General features: G+C 44.0%; 3 protein-coding genes and 1 long non-coding RNA gene across 5 annotated transcripts in view; all 4 read left to right on the forward strand.

The window, feature by feature from the left end:
* The window catches only part of SYTL2 (synaptotagmin like 2), a 51240-nt gene extending 43009 nt beyond the window's left edge, over window positions 1–8231 (forward strand). For both annotated transcript variants that reach the window (XM_042820605.1, XM_042812524.1), the window contains 8 exons: window positions 1315–1434; window positions 2370–2539; window positions 2910–3012; window positions 3354–3524; window positions 4055–4133; window positions 5106–5205; window positions 5923–6128; window positions 6972–8231. In XM_042820605.1, the coding sequence (XP_042676539.1) occupies window positions 1315–1434; window positions 2370–2539; window positions 2910–3012; window positions 3354–3524; window positions 4055–4133; window positions 5106–5205; window positions 5923–6128; window positions 6972–7117 (1095 nt within the window). In that variant the 3' untranslated portion in view covers window positions 7118–8231. The remainder of the gene's footprint in view (window positions 1–1314; window positions 1435–2369; window positions 2540–2909; window positions 3013–3353; window positions 3525–4054; window positions 4134–5105; window positions 5206–5922; window positions 6129–6971) is intronic.
* A 1983-nt stretch (window positions 8232–10214) lies between these two features.
* On the forward strand, window positions 10215–11329 carry CCDC89 (coiled-coil domain containing 89). Its single transcript, XM_042830218.1, has one exon. The coding sequence runs from the start codon at window positions 10215–10217 to the stop codon at window positions 11262–11264; it is 1050 nt and encodes a 349-aa protein (XP_042686152.1). The 3' UTR covers window positions 11265–11329.
* Window positions 11330–13118: 1789 nt separating this feature from the next.
* On the forward strand, window positions 13119–14352 carry CREBZF (CREB/ATF bZIP transcription factor). The gene is given in 3 exon segments (XM_042832651.1): window positions 13119–13223; window positions 13226–13322; window positions 13325–14352. Coding segments are annotated over 3 exon segments (1101 nt in total). The 3' UTR covers window positions 14224–14352.
* A 4-nt stretch (window positions 14353–14356) lies between these two features.
* LOC122155440 lies at window positions 14357–17544 on the forward strand. Its single transcript, XR_006167284.1, has 2 exons — window positions 14357–14697; window positions 16577–17544. It is a non-coding gene; the product is annotated as an uncharacterized LOC122155440 (long non-coding RNA).

Here is a 17544-nt window from a genome sequence, read left to right on the forward strand (position 1 = left end):
GCTACTTACAGGGGAGAAGAGGCCAATCCCCACCTCACCATAGCCTCCTTTCAGGGAGTTGCAGAGAGTTATAAGGTCTCCCCTGAGCCTCCTCTTCTCCAAATTAAGCAAATTCAGCGGCTCTCCTAAGACTTGTGCTCCAGACCCCTCACAGCTCTGTTGCCCTTCCCTGGTCATGCTCCACGGCCTCAGTTTCTTTCTTTTAGCAATGGGCCCAAAACTGAACGCAGTACTCAAGATGCAGCCTGGCCCCACCAGAGCTGAGCACAGAGGGACGATCCCCAATCACCTCCCTTTGTCCTGCTGGCTGCATTTTTTCTGATACAAGCCAACATGCCATTGGCCTTGGCCACCTGGGCACACTGCTGGCTCACGTTCAGCCAAGTGTTGACCAACACCCTCAGGTCCATTTCTTTCACAGAATCTTCAGCCACTCTGCCTCAAGCCTGTAGTGTTGCCTGGAGTTGTGGCCAAACTCAACTTATCTCTGCAGATATTCTTAATGTGTGTAGAAATTGTTGTTAGTTTGCATTTGTTAGTAGAATATCAATGACAGTGATTCATCTTCATAAATGAAGGGGGGCAGCCTTGCGCATTGTTGACAAATGGAACGCATCAGGGAGACAATGCTTTTTATAGCAAATTGCATAGGAAAGCTTGTGTGGAAAGAAGCATCAAGTCTGTCCAGTGATGGCATGGAGATGTCATGAGTGGGTTGTAAGCATAGTGCCTGATGATGACCAAGTAACCCAAAACTGCAGTTTCTTGGTGTAAAAGCAGTTCCTTGCCTGCTGTCTTGCAAAATAAGCATTTTTTCAAAAGCCAATCACTTCATCCAGTGCTGTTTTACTGTGCATGTTACTTTGCAACTAACTTTGCCTTGAAGGAATGGGAGAATTGATGGCATTCTCTGTATAGCAGAAAGGGACTGGTGAAAGACCTGAGCACTATCACTTGCATAAGTTTATGCACAGCATAGTGAAGTAGAGAAGTTGAGTTTTAATTGGCCCAATAAAATTAACTTTGTACTTTACATTGCTATTTGAGATTTAAGAACAACCAAAAAAACCAGTTGCATTATTGCTTTAAAAATGTTTTAGCTTTCTGTTATTATATTATTATATATTATATATATTAATATATATATATATAATATTATTATTATTATATATTCTATTATTATATTAGAAAATTTAAATTCTAGCTTTCTTTGAGTCCCAATTTGTGTTATTAAAATCGTTTTTTTTTTTTTTTTAATGTTCCTTGTAACAACAAAGAACCTACACAGACCTTCTTTCTGTGATGTTTTTGTAGAGTGATGAAAGAGAGACAGATACAGCATCAGAAAGCAGTTATTCCTTTGGCAGAATCAAGAAGAGTCCCAGCTCTCTAACCAATCTTAGCGGTTCTTCTGGCATGGCCTCCTTATCCTCTGTATGTACACAAAAGCCTTGTTTTAGTGACACTTTATTTTTGCTAATCTCTTCAGAATTGTTTTGGCTTCCTTCTTTCTCTTCTATTTCTTTCCCTGGCATCTCTCTCCTTCCTTCCCTCTCCCTGCTCTTTCTGTTATGTGAACCTTTGCTTGGAATTGCCTTTAAAAATAGATAAAGATTATTATTTTTTTTTGTTTTCTAGCAGTATGCTGGAACTTGCTTGGTCCCATTCTACAGCATACTCTATGAACTCTACACAAAGAGGCTTTTACATTAACAGATTAAAGTTGTAGCAAAAGTGGCGAATAATTTATACAGGATAAACAGAAATGGATTAAGGGGTAAAGGAGAAAATAAGTGAAAGAAGGACAGTATTGCTATGTGGGGTGAACTAGATAATCAATTCTAAGAAAATAAAAAAAACAAACATATATTCTTCTCTTTCTACCTGTCCAGGGTTTAATTTTCAAGTATGTTTTCTTTTGGCACTTAATTCAGGCACATAAAGATTCTGTCAATTTATTTGTTGGTATTTTCAGAAGGTAGGTTGTCCTAAAGCTTTAGGCTCTGCCTTCTGCAAAGATAAGCTGAAGGGATACACACATAATATCTCGAGGACATGATCTCACACAATCTGTAATGTAGAGCATCCTATCACATTTTTATTCTTCCTCAATGCAATAAGTAAGTTTTTCTGTTGTTACTGTAGAAAACTTGGCCTGACACCTTTTAAGATTCACAAATAACATTCTTCCTTTTGCTAACCTGCTCACGAAGGAACTTGTATAATATGTCTACTATATTTCATAACTACATCTGGAGGGTCATAGTTAATTTCTTTATTGTCTGAATCCTGAAGGTAACTTCTGCTCTCTTGAATTATTTGGTAAAAATGCAAAGCTAGAAATTTTTTTTTCCTTGTGTGTGATACAGGTGAGTGGAAGCTTAATGAGTGTCTATAGTGGAGACTTCGGCAGTGTCGATGTGAAGGGGAACATTCAGTTTGCTATTGATTACGTAGAACAACTGAACGAACTCCACATTTTCATTTGCCAATGTAAAGACCTGGCAGTTGCAGACGTCAAGAGACAGCGGTCAGACCCGTAAGTAAAAACAGAATATCTTCTTCCTAGTGTAATTTTTACTTTTAATGTGCAGATGAGAACTGTATTTTCTTTCCAACAGATCTGTATGATTGAGTAAACAACCAAATAAGTGGAGGCTATAACATGCTTTACATGTTTTTCTACTCTCAACTGGATCTAGAATTGCTGTATAAATTTACATACATTAATGTGGGAACCTCAAACTTCTAAGAATGTGAAATTCTATTTTAAATTTTAACTTCCAAGATTAAGGGGAACTTAGTTAAGTGGATTTCTTTTACTTTGAAAGTAAATACTTGTGTATTTTGGAATAGGAAGTTGGAAGGGGTGTTTTCTTGCCTCCATTACCAATCTGTTTACATTTTAGGTATGTGAAGACCTACTTGCTTCCAGAGAAATATAAGCTGGGCAAACGGAAGACCTCAGTGAAAAAGAAAACTTTTAATCCAGTCTTCAATGAAATACTGCGGGTATACAACAAACACAGATTAGGCACGAAGAATAGGAAAGTCTAACTTTCCAGATTCAGATGCTCTCAAAAGAGATATTTGTGTTAAGATGAATCGCTCTGCAGGTGTACCTATGTTTATCCATCGATAGTTTATAATATTCTCTAGATTGAGAACACTGACTGTTGGGAAATACTTGCAAACAAACTCAAGCTACTTAGGAACTTAAGATTTGAAATATTAAAATATGAGGAGTGTTTTGTCTTGAAATGAAGTGAGCAGTTATGTATGTTATAAACTCAGACACGTTTTTCTCTAACTGTGTCATTTTTGTTTTCCCCTTCATTTCTCCCTTCTGGCAGTACAAAATTGAGAAAGATCTCCTAAAGAACCAAAGCCTTAATATCTCTGTCTGGCACAATGATACCTTTGGGAGGAATAGCTTCCTTGGTGAAGTGGAGCTGGATTTAGGAAATTGGGACTGGAATGATAAATCCAACAAGCAGATCAACTGGTTTCCACTCAAGCCTAGGGTATGTTATTAAGGATGGGTTAGCTGTTCTGTATTTTCTGCTGCATGTGAAAGACCAAATCATTTTTTATTTAGGCCTCATCTGTGTCTTCTGTGTTTTTTTCAATGTGAAGAAGTGAGATGAATATGAAAAAGTAACAAATACTTATGCCTTTTTGCAAGATAACTGCTGCTGAGGCTGATTTCCAGATAACTATTCCTACAGAAGTGAGTTTATGAAGTATAATTTCTGTTGCACAAAGAACAAGTTTCTTATGTACCACTTTCTAAGTACACAACAATGGAAAAGAAGTGCTCTCCAGGGCTTTTGATCTCTCCTGGGTCTTGTCCATCATTTTAGTGGTGGAACTATGTATCTGAGGCACTGTCAAATAGCTCAGCTTGCCCTAAATCTGTGGTGTGCTCTAAACTGAGGGAAGACTGAAGAAGAAAACAGGACAAAAAATTATCATGTATGAGTCAGTCTTGTTACTGTGTGAAGTTTTGTGTGTGTGAACAGTAGTGTTTGAGATGTTTTTTCTTAAATTTCAGACTTCAGCAATGGCTTTTGAACTAGAAAACAGAGGGGAGATGAAACTAGCCCTCCAGTATGTTCCACAACCTGTTGGAGGTATGCATTGCTTCTTGGAGTTTGCCAGGGATTTGGAGTTTTAGCTGGGGGCAAGGGGTGGGTTGGGTGGTGTCCTGCTTTTAGCAGTATTCTATATAATAGCATCCTGTGGCAAGCTGTCTGATGCTTAAGCACAGTGCTGGGTGCACTTTCTATGTGTTGTGCTTCTAGCAGACTCAGCTATTTCATGTGAGTTCTGGCTCTGGGAGACGTGATCTTCCAATTCTAGGTGAGGGGGTGAGGGGGAGGAGCTCTCAGCTTTTCCAGGAGGCCAGCTGTGAAGGCCTGCCTGTAAAGACTAGCACTGACTCTCACCCTCTTCCCCTTTATTCCTGTGTGGTGAGCAGGACCAGGGAAGTCATCCTGCTCCTGGCACTGGTGAGGCCTCACCTCAAGTACTGCGTTCAGTTTTGGGCACCTCAGTACAGTAGGGACATGGAAGTGCTGGAGCAGGTCCAAGGACAACAAGGCTTGTGAAGGGCTTGGTGCCATATGAGGAGAGACTGAAGGAACTGGGGCTGTTTAGCCTGGGGAAAAGGAGGCTGAGGGGAGACCTTATTCTCTTTCAATATCTGAAAGGTGCTTACAGGGTGGGGTTGGTCTCTTCTCTGTTGTAGAATTAGATGTACAGTCCAGTTAATCTAGTCTGTACTTATGTTTTTTTTACTCTCTAACAGTTTTGGAGATTATGAAATCATCAGACAGTTGCTGTGATTTGTTACACAAACAATTACAATGCATGTTCATGGAAGTAGCTGTATGATCTTTTAGGTTGTTCTTGCCTGTCAATTTATAACTGGCTGGCCTGACATTGAAGCTAGGTCAGGTCTTCAATCCAGCGAGCCAATTGATAAGAATGAAATATATTAAGAGCACAGAGGAGTTTATTTGAAAGTATAAGCAATGGTAAAGGCTACACTAGGAACCTACAAAGATTAATCAGAGCCAGGATTTCTTATTGTCATTTTAAAGGAAAGAAGATTCTGTCCACTGGTGAGGTCCACATCTGGGTGAAGGAATGCCGTGATCTTCCTCTTCTGAGGGGCAACAGACTCAACTCTTTTATTAAGTGGTAAGAACTGTGGTTGAAGTCATCAAAAATGGTGGCACAATAATGCCACTGTTATTTCTAATTTTACCTTCAATTTTCTATGTTTAAATCAAACCCAAAACTACAACTACTTAAATTACTTTCTGATTTTTCTTTACTGTAATGCAAATTGTCCTGCAGGGCTTGTAACTTCAAGATGCAAGTATTTACTACCAAGTAAGATGTACTGGGAAAACTGTCTTAGTAGCCACCACCCTTTCATTTCAAATGCTTAGCTTGTTGGTGGAAGGGCTACTTAGATTTAAGTGAAGTTTTGTGTCTGGTACAAGTTGTATTTAAACCAAGCAGGTTTGTGCAAGAGTATGCTTCAGTTTACTGAATCAGGGGAGAAGACAGAAGTGAGAGGCACAGCTGTATTTCTTCCTCTCTACAAACTGATTTAAAATGTAAAGAGGACAGCAAGATGGTTGGGAACTCTGGGAAATCAGTGAGAATCCAGCAAACAAACTCACTTGTGCCTCTTCCCTTCTGTCCTCTGAAGTATGAGAGTCTTCTTGGAAGGGTCTGAGAACACGACCTTTGAATTTTTCTCCAAGATGCTGAGCCATTTTATCTTCAGTTGCTTTGCAACATGCAAAGGAGTGTTAATCAGTAGTTTTTGTTTATGGAATACATTTAATGCCAGTTACACCGTTAACTTGCAGTGCAAACTGACAGTGGTTTTTTTTCTGTCTGAAGTACAATTCTTCCAGATACCAGCAGAAAAAGTCGCCAGAAAACAAGAACGGTGTCAAAAACTACAAACCCAGTATTCAACCATACCATGGTCTATGATGGTTTTAGACCAGAAGATTTGAAAGAAGCCTGCGTAGAACTCACAGTCTGGGATCACAACAAACTTGTCAACCATTTTCTGGGAGGTCTCAGGATAGGCCTTGGAATAGGTACTAGAAATGAAGAAATTAATCCTTAATTTACAGAATTGTCTTTCCTTTCTATCCTTTCCCTTTCCATTTCTTTTAAAAAAATAAAAAATAACAGCCTTCCAGCCATTTATTTGCTTAAGAGTTTCATTCAGTGAGTTATCTGTTCTTTGTCAGGGATCCTGCCTTGTCACTCGGCCCTAATACAACTTCCATTTACAATTTAGAACAAGTGTAGTAGAAATAAACCTTTGTCCTTACATCGTACCTGGTATGAAATACAATATGCTATTTCTGCACCCAGAATCTTGACGACATACCACAAACTTCTGCAAAAACCAGATAGGTGGTGTAGAATCAGTATTGGGTGGAGATAAAAGGATAGATTGGGAATGTTTGATAAGATTTGAACATTTTGGATGTGGAAACTTATAAATGCAAAGATGTTTATTTGCAGAAAGGCAGTGTGAGATACACAGATAGAACTGCATGTTTTTCCCAGTTGTTATATATGTGTATGTATATATATGTCCCGTTCTATCCGAGGAGGGACGATGCATTTACAGTCTTTCAAAGCAAAAGCAAGAAAAAATGAATTCTCAGATGGTTCAGCAGAATAACTTAAAACACAAGTGAGGTCAGTAAACATCAAACTTAGTCTTAACAAGTGGAGAAAGCTAACGCAGTTTGTGTGCAGAATCGTCACTAATTGCATTTGATGGAATTGTCCAACCATAAAAGTTGAGTCAGATCTCGAAAGCATGACCTGAGGAGGTGAAACTGCTTGAGAAGACAGGCAAATCTGATTGTCAGCTCTCAACTTTGCATAATATTAAGTGATTAATGTGTCTGACGTTTTTCTAGGCAAAAGTTATGGAACTACAGTGGACTGGATGGATTCTACTTCAGACGAATCTGCCCTGTGGGAGAAGATGATAAAGTCGCCCAACACATGGGTGGAAGATACACTACCTCTCAGGATGCTTATGGTTGCAAAACTGACAAAATAAGGGCTTTCTGATTGCTAGCAGCAAAAAGAATTCTTGGGAATGGAATCAAAAGGTGTGGTGGTGAAGCTTGGAAGAGGAGCACAGTAGCTCCTTTTATAGTCTGTGTTCTGTGGCTGTTCTGTTTCTCTGCTATCAAGTGTCACTTCATATTTCAAGTTACACTTCTGCCTGCAGATCTATGCAAATTAAAGGGCTAGTTCTTCTTCACTGAAAATATACTCGAGTAAGAATGCACCTAGCAATTGAGAGGTAGAGGAGTCTGTGATACCTGAATGCTTGTGTTGCCTAATTTAAGTGTTGCTTATTCCTTAAATCTAAATTGCTGAAAGTGTGTTCTAATTGCAAAAAAAAAAAAAAAAAAAAAAAGGAAAAGCAAGTAAACTTGGCACTTCCTGGATTGTTTGTGAAGTGTTTTAATGACTCATTAGCAACAGGTGGCATTTTGTTCATGCTTCTCAGCATCCCTCTACAGCTGAATCCTCATTATGCTACATTGGATCTCTCCAGCAAGGACTGTGCAGAATGTTTTTTTTTTAAATAAGTCCCTTTACCTGTGGTTGTACTTTTATATGGTATAAAGTTGCTTCTATAATGGAAGAAGCACTACTTGAAGTGGAACTGTTGACATCTTATTCTGCAAGGTGCAGAGGACTCTTAATTCCAGTTTACTAGGAAAAACTAAGTTTATAAAGTTTGCTTATACATTTGTTCATCACCTTGCTAATAAATCAACATTACTTTTAAATATTGAAGGCACTGGAGTCAAACTTGTTCATTCAAATGCTACTCTAAAGGATATATACTTGCCAGTTTTAATGATGATTAAAGTATTGGGTATTTATTTTGTAAAGTGTACTCATTATCTGTACCTGCATCTGTTAGCTTGTTTTGCCAAAATCATTTCTCTGTTCTTCAGCGCCACCGTTAGGAGAACGCTGGGATTATGGCTGGTCCTGGTTTAAAGAGCTCTGCAGCACATGAAATGGGACAGGGATTTGTCACTTGTGGAAACGCATGCCACTAAGGGAAGATAAATGCATAAAACACAAAGGGTATTACTTAAAAAAAAAAAATAATAATAATAAAAGCAGCCTTAAATGGAATTAAATCTAAATAAGAATTTGTTTATTAAAACTCAGTGCTTTGTTAGCTAGTCAGTATGAATATGCAATATAATGAAATAAATATAATAAATACATGTTTATTTGCAGTAGCTGCAAGGATCCAGAGGCTGGAAAAATCCTGCATCTAAGATTAGGGAGGAAAAAAAATGGCTCTTTGCAGCTTCAAATCAGTTGCTTAATTTAATCATGAAAATGTAAATGCTCAGACTCTTTGGTTATTTGTTGTATGCCATGAATGGAGGGAAAAAAAAAAAAAAAAGGTGCTTTTCAACCTGCTGGGGAACAGCCATTCTTTCATCAGCTGGGCAGCCTGGAGATTGCAAAAAGAGCAATGAGTCTCCATCCCTTACTGCCTCAGCTGCTTTGGACAAGGTAAGTAGCTGGTGCAGATTGCACTTTGCTTTTCTAGAATCACCACCCAGTCAGGGGAGGCCAACTAAGAACACAAAAGCAAAGCAACTGCTGTACCACTTAAGTACAGATATGTTGTTCTGAGGCGTAGTATGCACACTGGCTCATAAAAGAACAATCATTTATGTCTGAGAGAAACCTCTATTTGTAATCACTAACTACAGGATTTCATTTTCACCTTAAAAAGTTGCTGAAAATATGACCAACAATTTAACAGGTATATAAGTTTTTCGTTGTTTTGTTTCCTGTGAAGCCTAGACACATTGCTGTGCCAAAATTACTAGGGGAGCTCAGCTCATAGATGGGGTCTTGAGGCTTCAGATTTGTAGGCAAGCGCTGTGTAATCTCCTGTGTTCTATACTGTACAACATTTCAGTAGTTAAAAACTTAATTGCTATCAAAATAAAAGTTCTGTCCATATATATATATGGATTCCACAAAAACAGAAGCTTTTTTTTAATGCCCTTGGAAGCGCCAGCAGCATTTGTTTGCTAATAACAACTCCCAGCTACTTCCACGGCTTCTGGAAGGCAGGATTCTGGAGTGACCCATTCAGACCTGCATTGCCATGGACACAAGCCCCGTGCTAGGAGTGTCAACAAACAGGCGAAGGAAGGAAAACACCTGGCAACAGAGAAGACTTGTCCTCCTACGCCCCTCTCTGTTTTTTTTCCGCTGGATAGCCTCAGCCTTTTGGTCTTTCCCTGTTATGGCTGAATGTTTTGGCAGGAACCAAAGCAGCAGCAGTGGAAGGTGAGTACCCAGAAGCAGCATCCCTGCTGTCACAGCTTGGCACCTGTCCAGACTTGGCAGGCTTGGGTTCATTTTTTTGCTGGATGTTGTTCTTCATCCTTCCTTCTCTCTCTAAGGAGTTTTCCCTATGCCTAAACTTTACCTCCAGCCAAGGCACAGAAGGTCTCAGAGCCTGATTATCAGCAGGCCATGTCATGCTGTGTCACTGAAGGCCTGCATCTGAAAGTTGTACTTCAGTTTTAAATATTTTGTACATCTGGGTAGCACTCCAGATGATTAGGCACTAATAATGCTGCTGCTGTAACACAAACACCTTCAGAAGAGAAACCAGACTCAGCAAATCAGCACCAACGCTCAAACAAGGAACCTTCTCTCCAGGCGCTGCCTTTATTACTGTGCATTCACTAGTTATTGCCACTGAGTAGATGTGTTGTTTTTTTTTTTTAATTCATGAATCTCTAAGCACAGTGTAAGGCTATTATTATTTTTAATGAATAATATACTATCAAAACCGTAAAAATCAATTTGAGGATTGAACTGATTCTCTATGCTCTACTTAGATTTATAATTTGTAAATACCAAGCCTACGGTTCTTTGCTTTTGCATCATGGAGTCCGGTATCCTTCTCTTCAGTCTGCTTGTCTTTGAACTGGGGTCTGCAGAGGCAGAGAGGGCTGCAGGGCTGCTCGTGGTTTTAGGATTCTCTGTCCACCAGCTTAGAGCAGTTCTGGGAACGCTTCAAACCTGCTGAATGTCACTAAGAGAAGTGGTGTCTGAAGTGTTTCGTCTTTGTGTGTGACAGTGTCTCCATGGCCCAAGAGGATGGAGAGGCAGTGATGGCCAACCACAGAAGTGATGAGGAGATGGGCAAAGATGCAGAAGATCTGACAAAAGGCATGCAGACACCCTGCGGGAGCCCTGAGGACAAGAGAGAGAAGGCTCTGCTACGGGCACGCCTGGAAGAGCAGCACCGCCTTATCTGTATCCTGAAGAAAAAAACAGACGATGCACACAAACGCTACAGGAGCCTGGAGCAGCTTAACGTGGAACTGGAGAAACTGAGGCTAGAGGATGCTGTGAAACTAAAAACCCAAACCCAGCGGATTCAGTACTTGGAGAATTTGGCCAATAACCTCGAAAAAACGATCTACTCCAAGGACGAGCACAAGAAACAGAACGCACAGCTGAAGGAGGAAAACCAGCACATGCAGAAGGAGAACGAAACCGTCCTCAGCCAAGCAGCGAAGGACAAGGAGGCTGAAATGCTCCAGCTTGCTGCCCAGGCCAGAGAGCTCTCGCAGCAGCTGGATGCTCTGCATGACAAATGTGCTTGTGAGAGATCCAGGGCCCAGCAGCTAGAAAAGGAGCTCCTGGAAGCGCAGAGCCAGCAAGCAAATGCCTGTATCTTGCAGGTTGACTCCTTAAGACAACAGCTGCAGCGCCTACAGGAGGAGCACCAACAAATGGTGGAACAGCTAGAGCATGGAGAAAGCCAGCAGAAGGCTCATGATGCCGAGCTGCAGGCCAAGCTGGAGAGGGCAAATGAGGAGAAAGAGCAGCTGCTGAACCTGGCCAGAGAAAGGGGCAAAGCTCTGCAAGAAAAGCAACAGGAAATTATGCAACTGGGGAGGAAGCTGGAGATGGCAGAAAGAGCCAAATGGAGAGCAGAGAGGAACATTGTTAAAGAAGTGGCAGCAAACTATGATCTGAAGGTCCAAGAGCTCCAGCAAGAGCTGAAAAACAGCCAGCAGGCTTACAGCGAGCTCTCGCTGCAGTTTGATGCTTACAAAAAGCACAGTATGGATTTACTGTCCAAAGAAAAAGCACTGAATGTCAAACTTCGTCACTTTAAGGCATAAAACGTCAGCATTCTGCTCGGTTCTTAGCAGGTACCACTTCACTGATTTCTGTTCTTGTTTGTGCAGCCATCTTCTAGCAGATCTCTGTAACGTACTTACAAGCTTAAATCCTTCTGCAAGAACTGGTCTGGAGCCTTTAATTCTTTTTTGTTACAGTTTTTCATAAGAGCTCTATGCCATTCAATCCAAGCAGGAGTTGTCAAACTAGCCAAACCATGTCAGATCTGTAACGTGAAAGATTAGGGGGGAAAACTTCAAATGTGAATTTGATTTTATTTGGTCCTCGATTTTTTTTTTCCCAGACTTTTTTTTTGGTTTTTTGTTTTTTTTTTTATCAGAAGCACTCGTAGTCTCTTAACATTTGATTGTCTCTTGAAGTTCAAGAGATGGGGAATGCCTTAGAGGCATCTTTGGAGATCCAAGAGTGGAATCCAATCTTGCAATGTCTGTGGCATGAACAGTAACAATTCAGAAACTCACTGGGTCCAAACATCAATACCTGAGGCTTGAGCAAGATATTACACATAGTTGTTCTACAGCTGCCTACAGTTCTCTTATCTAATGCCAGTGTTGTTTATATCCCTGTTCAACTCAAAGTAAGAGATTCTTTGGGTGATTTCAGTTGTTTTCAAAGTAGGTTGAGGGTTTAAGTGGTACAAAACCTGAGGGCACAGGTCTGGCAATTTCTGGCCAAAACCTTTCTGTTTCTTGTCAGCACTGTGGGACAGTGAGGCTCCCCATCCTCTCCTGCCTCTCTCCCAGCTGAGGAGGTGGTTTTTGGCTGCTGAGTTTCAGCTCCTGAAGCCTCCAACACTCACCCCACAATATGCCAAATGGCATCCTGCAGCTGGGCTGCAGGTAGCTGCCATAATTGCTCTCCAAGTTCTCATAACGTGAACATGTCTTAGAGACTGACTTTTTACACAGTCTGATGCACTGGGGCACATTAATAAGAGTGTGGCTGAGGGAGGCGGTCCTGCACCTGTGCTCTGCCCTGGAGAGGCCACAGCTGTGTCCAGTTCATAGAATCACAGAATCATAGAATGGCCTGGGTTGAAAAGGACCACAATGATCATCAGTTTTCAACCCCCTGCTATGTGCAGGGTCGCCAACCACAAGACCAGGCTGCCCAGAGCCACATCCAGGCTGGCCTTGAATGCCTCCAGGGATGGGGCATCCACAGCTTCCTTGGGCAACCTGTTCCAGTTCTGGGTTCCCCAGTTCAACCAAGATGGGGAACTACTGGAGAGAATGCAGTGGGTTGGGCACAGAGATGATCAGGGCCTGGAGCATCTCTGCATGAGGGAAGGCTGAGAGATGGGAGGCTGTTCAGCCTAGGGAAGACTGAGAGGGGATTTTATTAATGCTTACAAATACCTAATGGAAAGATGGAGTTAGGTTCTTTTCACTGTGCTCACTGACACAACAAGGGGCACAAAGTGGGAAAGTTCCCAGAGGAAAAACTTCTTTACTCTGAGTATGGCAGAGCACTGGAACAGGCTGCCAGAGGTGGGGAGTCTGCTTCTCTGGGGGTGTTCGACATCCACCTGGACGCCTGGACCTGCTGCAGGGAGCGGGCTTTAGCCTGGGGCTGGGCTCCATGTTCCCAGAGCTCCCTTCCAACCCCTACAATTCTGCGACAGTGACAGGACAAGGGGGAACGGTTTAAAATCAAACGAGAGATTTAGATTTAGGTTAGGAAGAAATTCTTTACTCAGAGGGCGGTGAGGCCCCTGGTGCTGCTCATGGAGCTGTGGTGCCCCATCCCTGGAGGTGCTCGAGGCCAGGTCGGATGGGCTCTGCGCAGGCTGAGCTGGTGTGGGGCACCCAGCCCGATGCAGCGATGAGGAGCGGATGTGCTTTAAGGTTCTTCCCAACGCAGCCATTCAGGCACCGTTAAACTCCCTCACACACCCGCTTTTCCCGCGCGCGGCCACAGCCCTCAGCCATTCCTCCCCTCCACCCCCCCCCCCTCCATCCCCTCACGCCCGCTGCTTCCCGACATGCACCGCGGCATCGCCGCTCCGCGCCGCTCTTCCCGGGCCCCGCGGCCGCCGCCTTCTCCCCCCCTCCTCCCTCCGCCGCCGCCGCCGCCATGCGGCACAGCCTCACCCAACTGCTGGCGGCTTCCTCGGGCGGAGCGAGCCCTTCGGGAGCCGCGTGGCCTCTCGCCGGCGCTGGGCAGGCCCCGAGAGGGCGGGATGGCGGCGGGGAAGGGGATCCGGGAGCGGCGAGGCCCAAACAACAGCAACAGGAAAAGGAGGTGGTCGAAGGCCCGCCCGAGGTGTGGGAACAAGAGGACTGGTTCCCCGGGCTGGAGCTGGGAGACCTGCTGGAGGCGGCCAGGCCGGAATGGGACGCGGGAGCGGAGCCGAGCGGCTGTTTCTGCGGAGAAGCGGGGCGGGGCCGCAGGCGGCGGAGCGGCGGGGCCGGCAGCAGGCTGAAGGCGGCGGCGGCGGCGCGGCTGAACCGGCTGAAGAAGAAGCAGTACGTGCTGGGGCTGGAGAGCCGCCTGCAGGGCCTGGCCGCCGAGAACCGGCAGCTGCGGGACCGCAACCGCGGCCTCAACCGCCGCCTGCGGGAGTTGGAGCGGGAGAGCGGCTACCTGCGGGCCGTGCTGGCCAACCAGAGCGCGCTGGGGCAGCTCCTGAGCCGCTTGGCCGGGACGCGGGCCGGCGGGCTGCGCCTGGGCACCAGCCTCTTCAGGGACGGCCGCCGCCAGCACCAACAACAGCAGCAGCACCAACAGCAGCCCAGCCGGGCCGGCGGCGACAGCGGTGACCACGACTACGCGCTGCCCAACGCGCGGCCGCCCGGCCCCGAACAGCCGCCGGGTGCGGAGCCCGAGGAGCGTTGGGCGGCTCCCGGCGGGATCTGCCTGCACGTGGAGCGGGATCAGGTGTCGGTGGAGTTCTGCTCCATCTGCGCTCGGCGAGCGGCCGCCTCCTTCAAAACGTAGGGTCTGCTACCCGCCGCAAGTGCCTCCTCGCGGAGAAGGGGAAGCTGTCGCCTTCGGGTGACGGAATTCCGAACGACGGGTGAGCGCCTCGACCGAAGGCCGCGTCGAGCCGGCGGCGGTGCGAGCCGGGCGCGGTGGTGACGCGGAGCTGCGGGCGGGGAACGGACGGCGCCGACCTGAGGCTGGACGGCGTGCGGCTGTCGGTAGAGATAACGTTGACCCAGCCGGGTTTGTGTCAGCCCGTTTATCCCAGCTGAAAACGCTCGCTTAGAAAACCGAAACCTTCATTAAGACGTCGTCGTCGGACGGCAAGTAGTAACGATTGGAAAAAGAAAGCATGCGTATAAAATTGTGCTGCTTCTTGGTTATACGTTACTATTAAAACCTCTCTGACAGTTTCTCTTTTAGGTGCTTGCCCTGCCAGGCTCCGTTGTGTAGGGGTTAAAGAGCAGTCGTTTCCCACCTCGCAACCTGGTAAGGATCAATATATTCCCATAATGCGGTGTCAGACAGCTTGCTTTGCTTGTGCCGGTCTCGTTCATGCGGTGACTGGTCCAGGAGATGGTATCTCTGGTCCCTGCCTTGCTGTGATGTTTCTGATTCCTATCTCAATTGTGGAAAACACCATTCTGAGTAGCTGCTTTCTGTTCTAAATCAATATGCGCGCAGTAGCCTGTCAGTGAGCTGCGTTTTGAATTAAAAGTAAATGCTTTTTGCCATTTGAAATAGGAATTTTCTATGGAACCACGAGCTGGTGAGCTGCAAAAGGGAAAATATGCTAGTGATGCAACATTTATAGTCCTTTGTCACAGTGGAAGTCCCAAAAGAACAAGTAAATTGCTTTTAAATGAAAAATGTGATCTATGGCTTAAAATACAGTCCAGTGTTAAGGATGCATGGTCCCTTTAGGATTGTCCTTTCCTGCCTTTCTTGAATTCATGATGCAGAGTTCTTCCTATTGGAACAGAACCCAAACGCTGCTTACATCTGTTCAGTGGAACCTTAATGTAGAGAAATCACTTTCTATATAGAACTCCAGTGAGAACTGTGGTTGGCATCATGCGGGTTTGCAAATAACTGAGTACCTCTCACAAGTAATCTCTGTGCCTGTGCACACTGAAATTCCTTTGTTGTTTCAGAGTAGCTTTAAATTTTAAAGAAAATGCACGTATATGCATGTGCTTAATTTTACAGTAGAGATCATAGAATCATAAAATTGCTCAGGTTGGAAAAGACCTTAGAGGTCATTGTGTCCAACCACAACCTAACCATACTACCCTTAACTCTAACAACCCGCCACTAAATCACATCCCTGAGCACCACATCCAAACAGTTTTTAAACACATCCAGGGATGGTGACTCTACCACCTCACTAGGGAGCCTATTCCAGTGCTTATCAACCATTTCTGTAAAGAAGTTTTTCCTGATATCCAGCCTAAACTTACCCTGGCGTAACTTGAGACCGTTTCCCCTTGTCCTGTCACCAGTGAGAAGAGACCAACCCTGTTCTTGCTGCAGTCACATTTCAGATATTGGAAGGGAGCATTAAGGGCTTCCCTCAGCCTCCTTTTCCCCAGGCTAAACAGCCCCAGTTCCTTTGGTCTCTCCTCATATGGCACATTCTCCAAGCCCTCCACAAGCCTTGTTGCCCTTCTTTGGACCTGCTCCAGCACCTCAATGCTCTTTCTGTACTGAGGTGCCCAAAACTGAACACAGTACTCGAAGTGAGGCCTCACCAGTGCAGAGTACAGAGGCAGTATGACTTCCCTAGTCCTGCTCACGACACCATTCCTGATAAGGATGCCATAGATGTTAGTTTAGCTTACTCTTACAGTACCCAGAAATCCATAACTTTTCAGTTCAGTAGAGTATGGAGATGAGCGTATATGTGACTAATTAATTGAGAAATTCTTCCTGATTAACTGAGATAGGAGGAAAAATGTTGATGAACAGCAGCGTGTGTTCTCTGGTAGTAGCATTTCTCCCACACAGAATGAGCAGGTAGTTGTGTCATAATGTTGAGGTGGTTTTTCTGTACATCAGCTGGGGGAAGAAGGATTGTGAGAATGATAATACATGTAAAGTGAGGTTTCACAAAGAATAGATTTAAATCAGTCCCGTGCATTAACTTTTAAGAAAATATTCTAATGAGTGTTTTGGAAGTCTTTTGTTTCTTACAGCCTTAAATTTGGTATTTAAGGCTAAGCGGAAGGGTTTTCTCCCAGCAATTGGAACTGTTGGCACTACACCTCATCAAGTGCTCCTCGGTACGAAGATGATTTTTCTTTGTGAAACATCACTGTGTGATGAAGTATACGTGTATTTAGCATCCTTGTTTTTCTTTATGCTAAAGTGGATTCAGCTGTGTTGGGGCAGAAGAGACGGGACCAGCTGCTGGCCACATTTCCTGCTTTATTTTAAAAGGTAGTATAAGAAATGAGAATAAAGAGGTAACAGGGCTTTTGCTGTCTTTGTTTAAACAAACGAAAAAAGGTTGAATGCTGGGATTCATTAACTGTCATCTGAGATGTTTTTTAGAAGACAGTATCCTATCAAGCAGTGTTTTCAGAGTTCCATTTGTTCAGGATGCACTGCCAGCACAAGTGAGACTTAAGACATGCATTACTGCGGTGGCATTGGCAGGACTGTTCCGAGGTTCAGTCTTTAGCTGTGTGCTCTGCTCTAGGGTTACGCCAGGACCTTCTCCAGATGTGTGCTGACTGATACACAGAATGGAAATTAGTGAGTTAGATTGAGCCTAGGTTGAATCTGCCTGGCTCAGGCTTCACAACCACGCTTCAGTTTGAATTTTAGTGTGTGCATGAGAAGGGAAACACGAATGCAGCAAGTGTGGGATGTTACAGTGGCACTGCTACAGTCACTTCAGTGCAGTTTATTTTAAGTTAAATATGCATTGTTTCATTTTGCATCACTGCAAAGTGATAGGAGTCAGAGATCTCTGTTATGAAGCTGCACATCACTCGAGCCATGAAACCACCTGAGCTGTGTCTGATGTTGTGGTACACACAGTGACATAGACCTGTGCAAGAACAAGGTCAAGTCCCAGAAAGTAAGTGGCTGCAGGCATATCTAGTGCCTACTGAATCATATTTAAACCAAATAGAGGGGAGGAGGTTATTTGAAACTAACCAACTGTACCATCTGTATGGTGTATTAATGTAGCTTTTTGAAGTGGAAGCCTTGAAATGACTTTAACTTAATACTTGAAAATATATTGTAAATGTTTCTTTGTAATGACGTGCCATCCAGATGAGAATACGGTATCGTAATAAAGTCAGACCTGTTGATCTTGGGCTCAAA

This window comes from Centrocercus urophasianus, unplaced genomic scaffold (assembly GCF_019232065.1).
Source record: "Centrocercus urophasianus isolate 14NV4802_14NV808 unplaced genomic scaffold, USGS_Curo_1.0 seq_1, whole genome shotgun sequence".
Taxonomy (NCBI): Eukaryota; Metazoa; Chordata; class Aves; order Galliformes; family Phasianidae; genus Centrocercus; species Centrocercus urophasianus.

What these genes read in the sequence shown, in the direction of transcription:
- CCDC89 (XM_042830218.1), top strand. Translation starts at nt 10,215, where the DNA reads ATGGCCCAAGAGGATGGAGAGGCAGTGATGGCCAACCACAGAAGTGAT.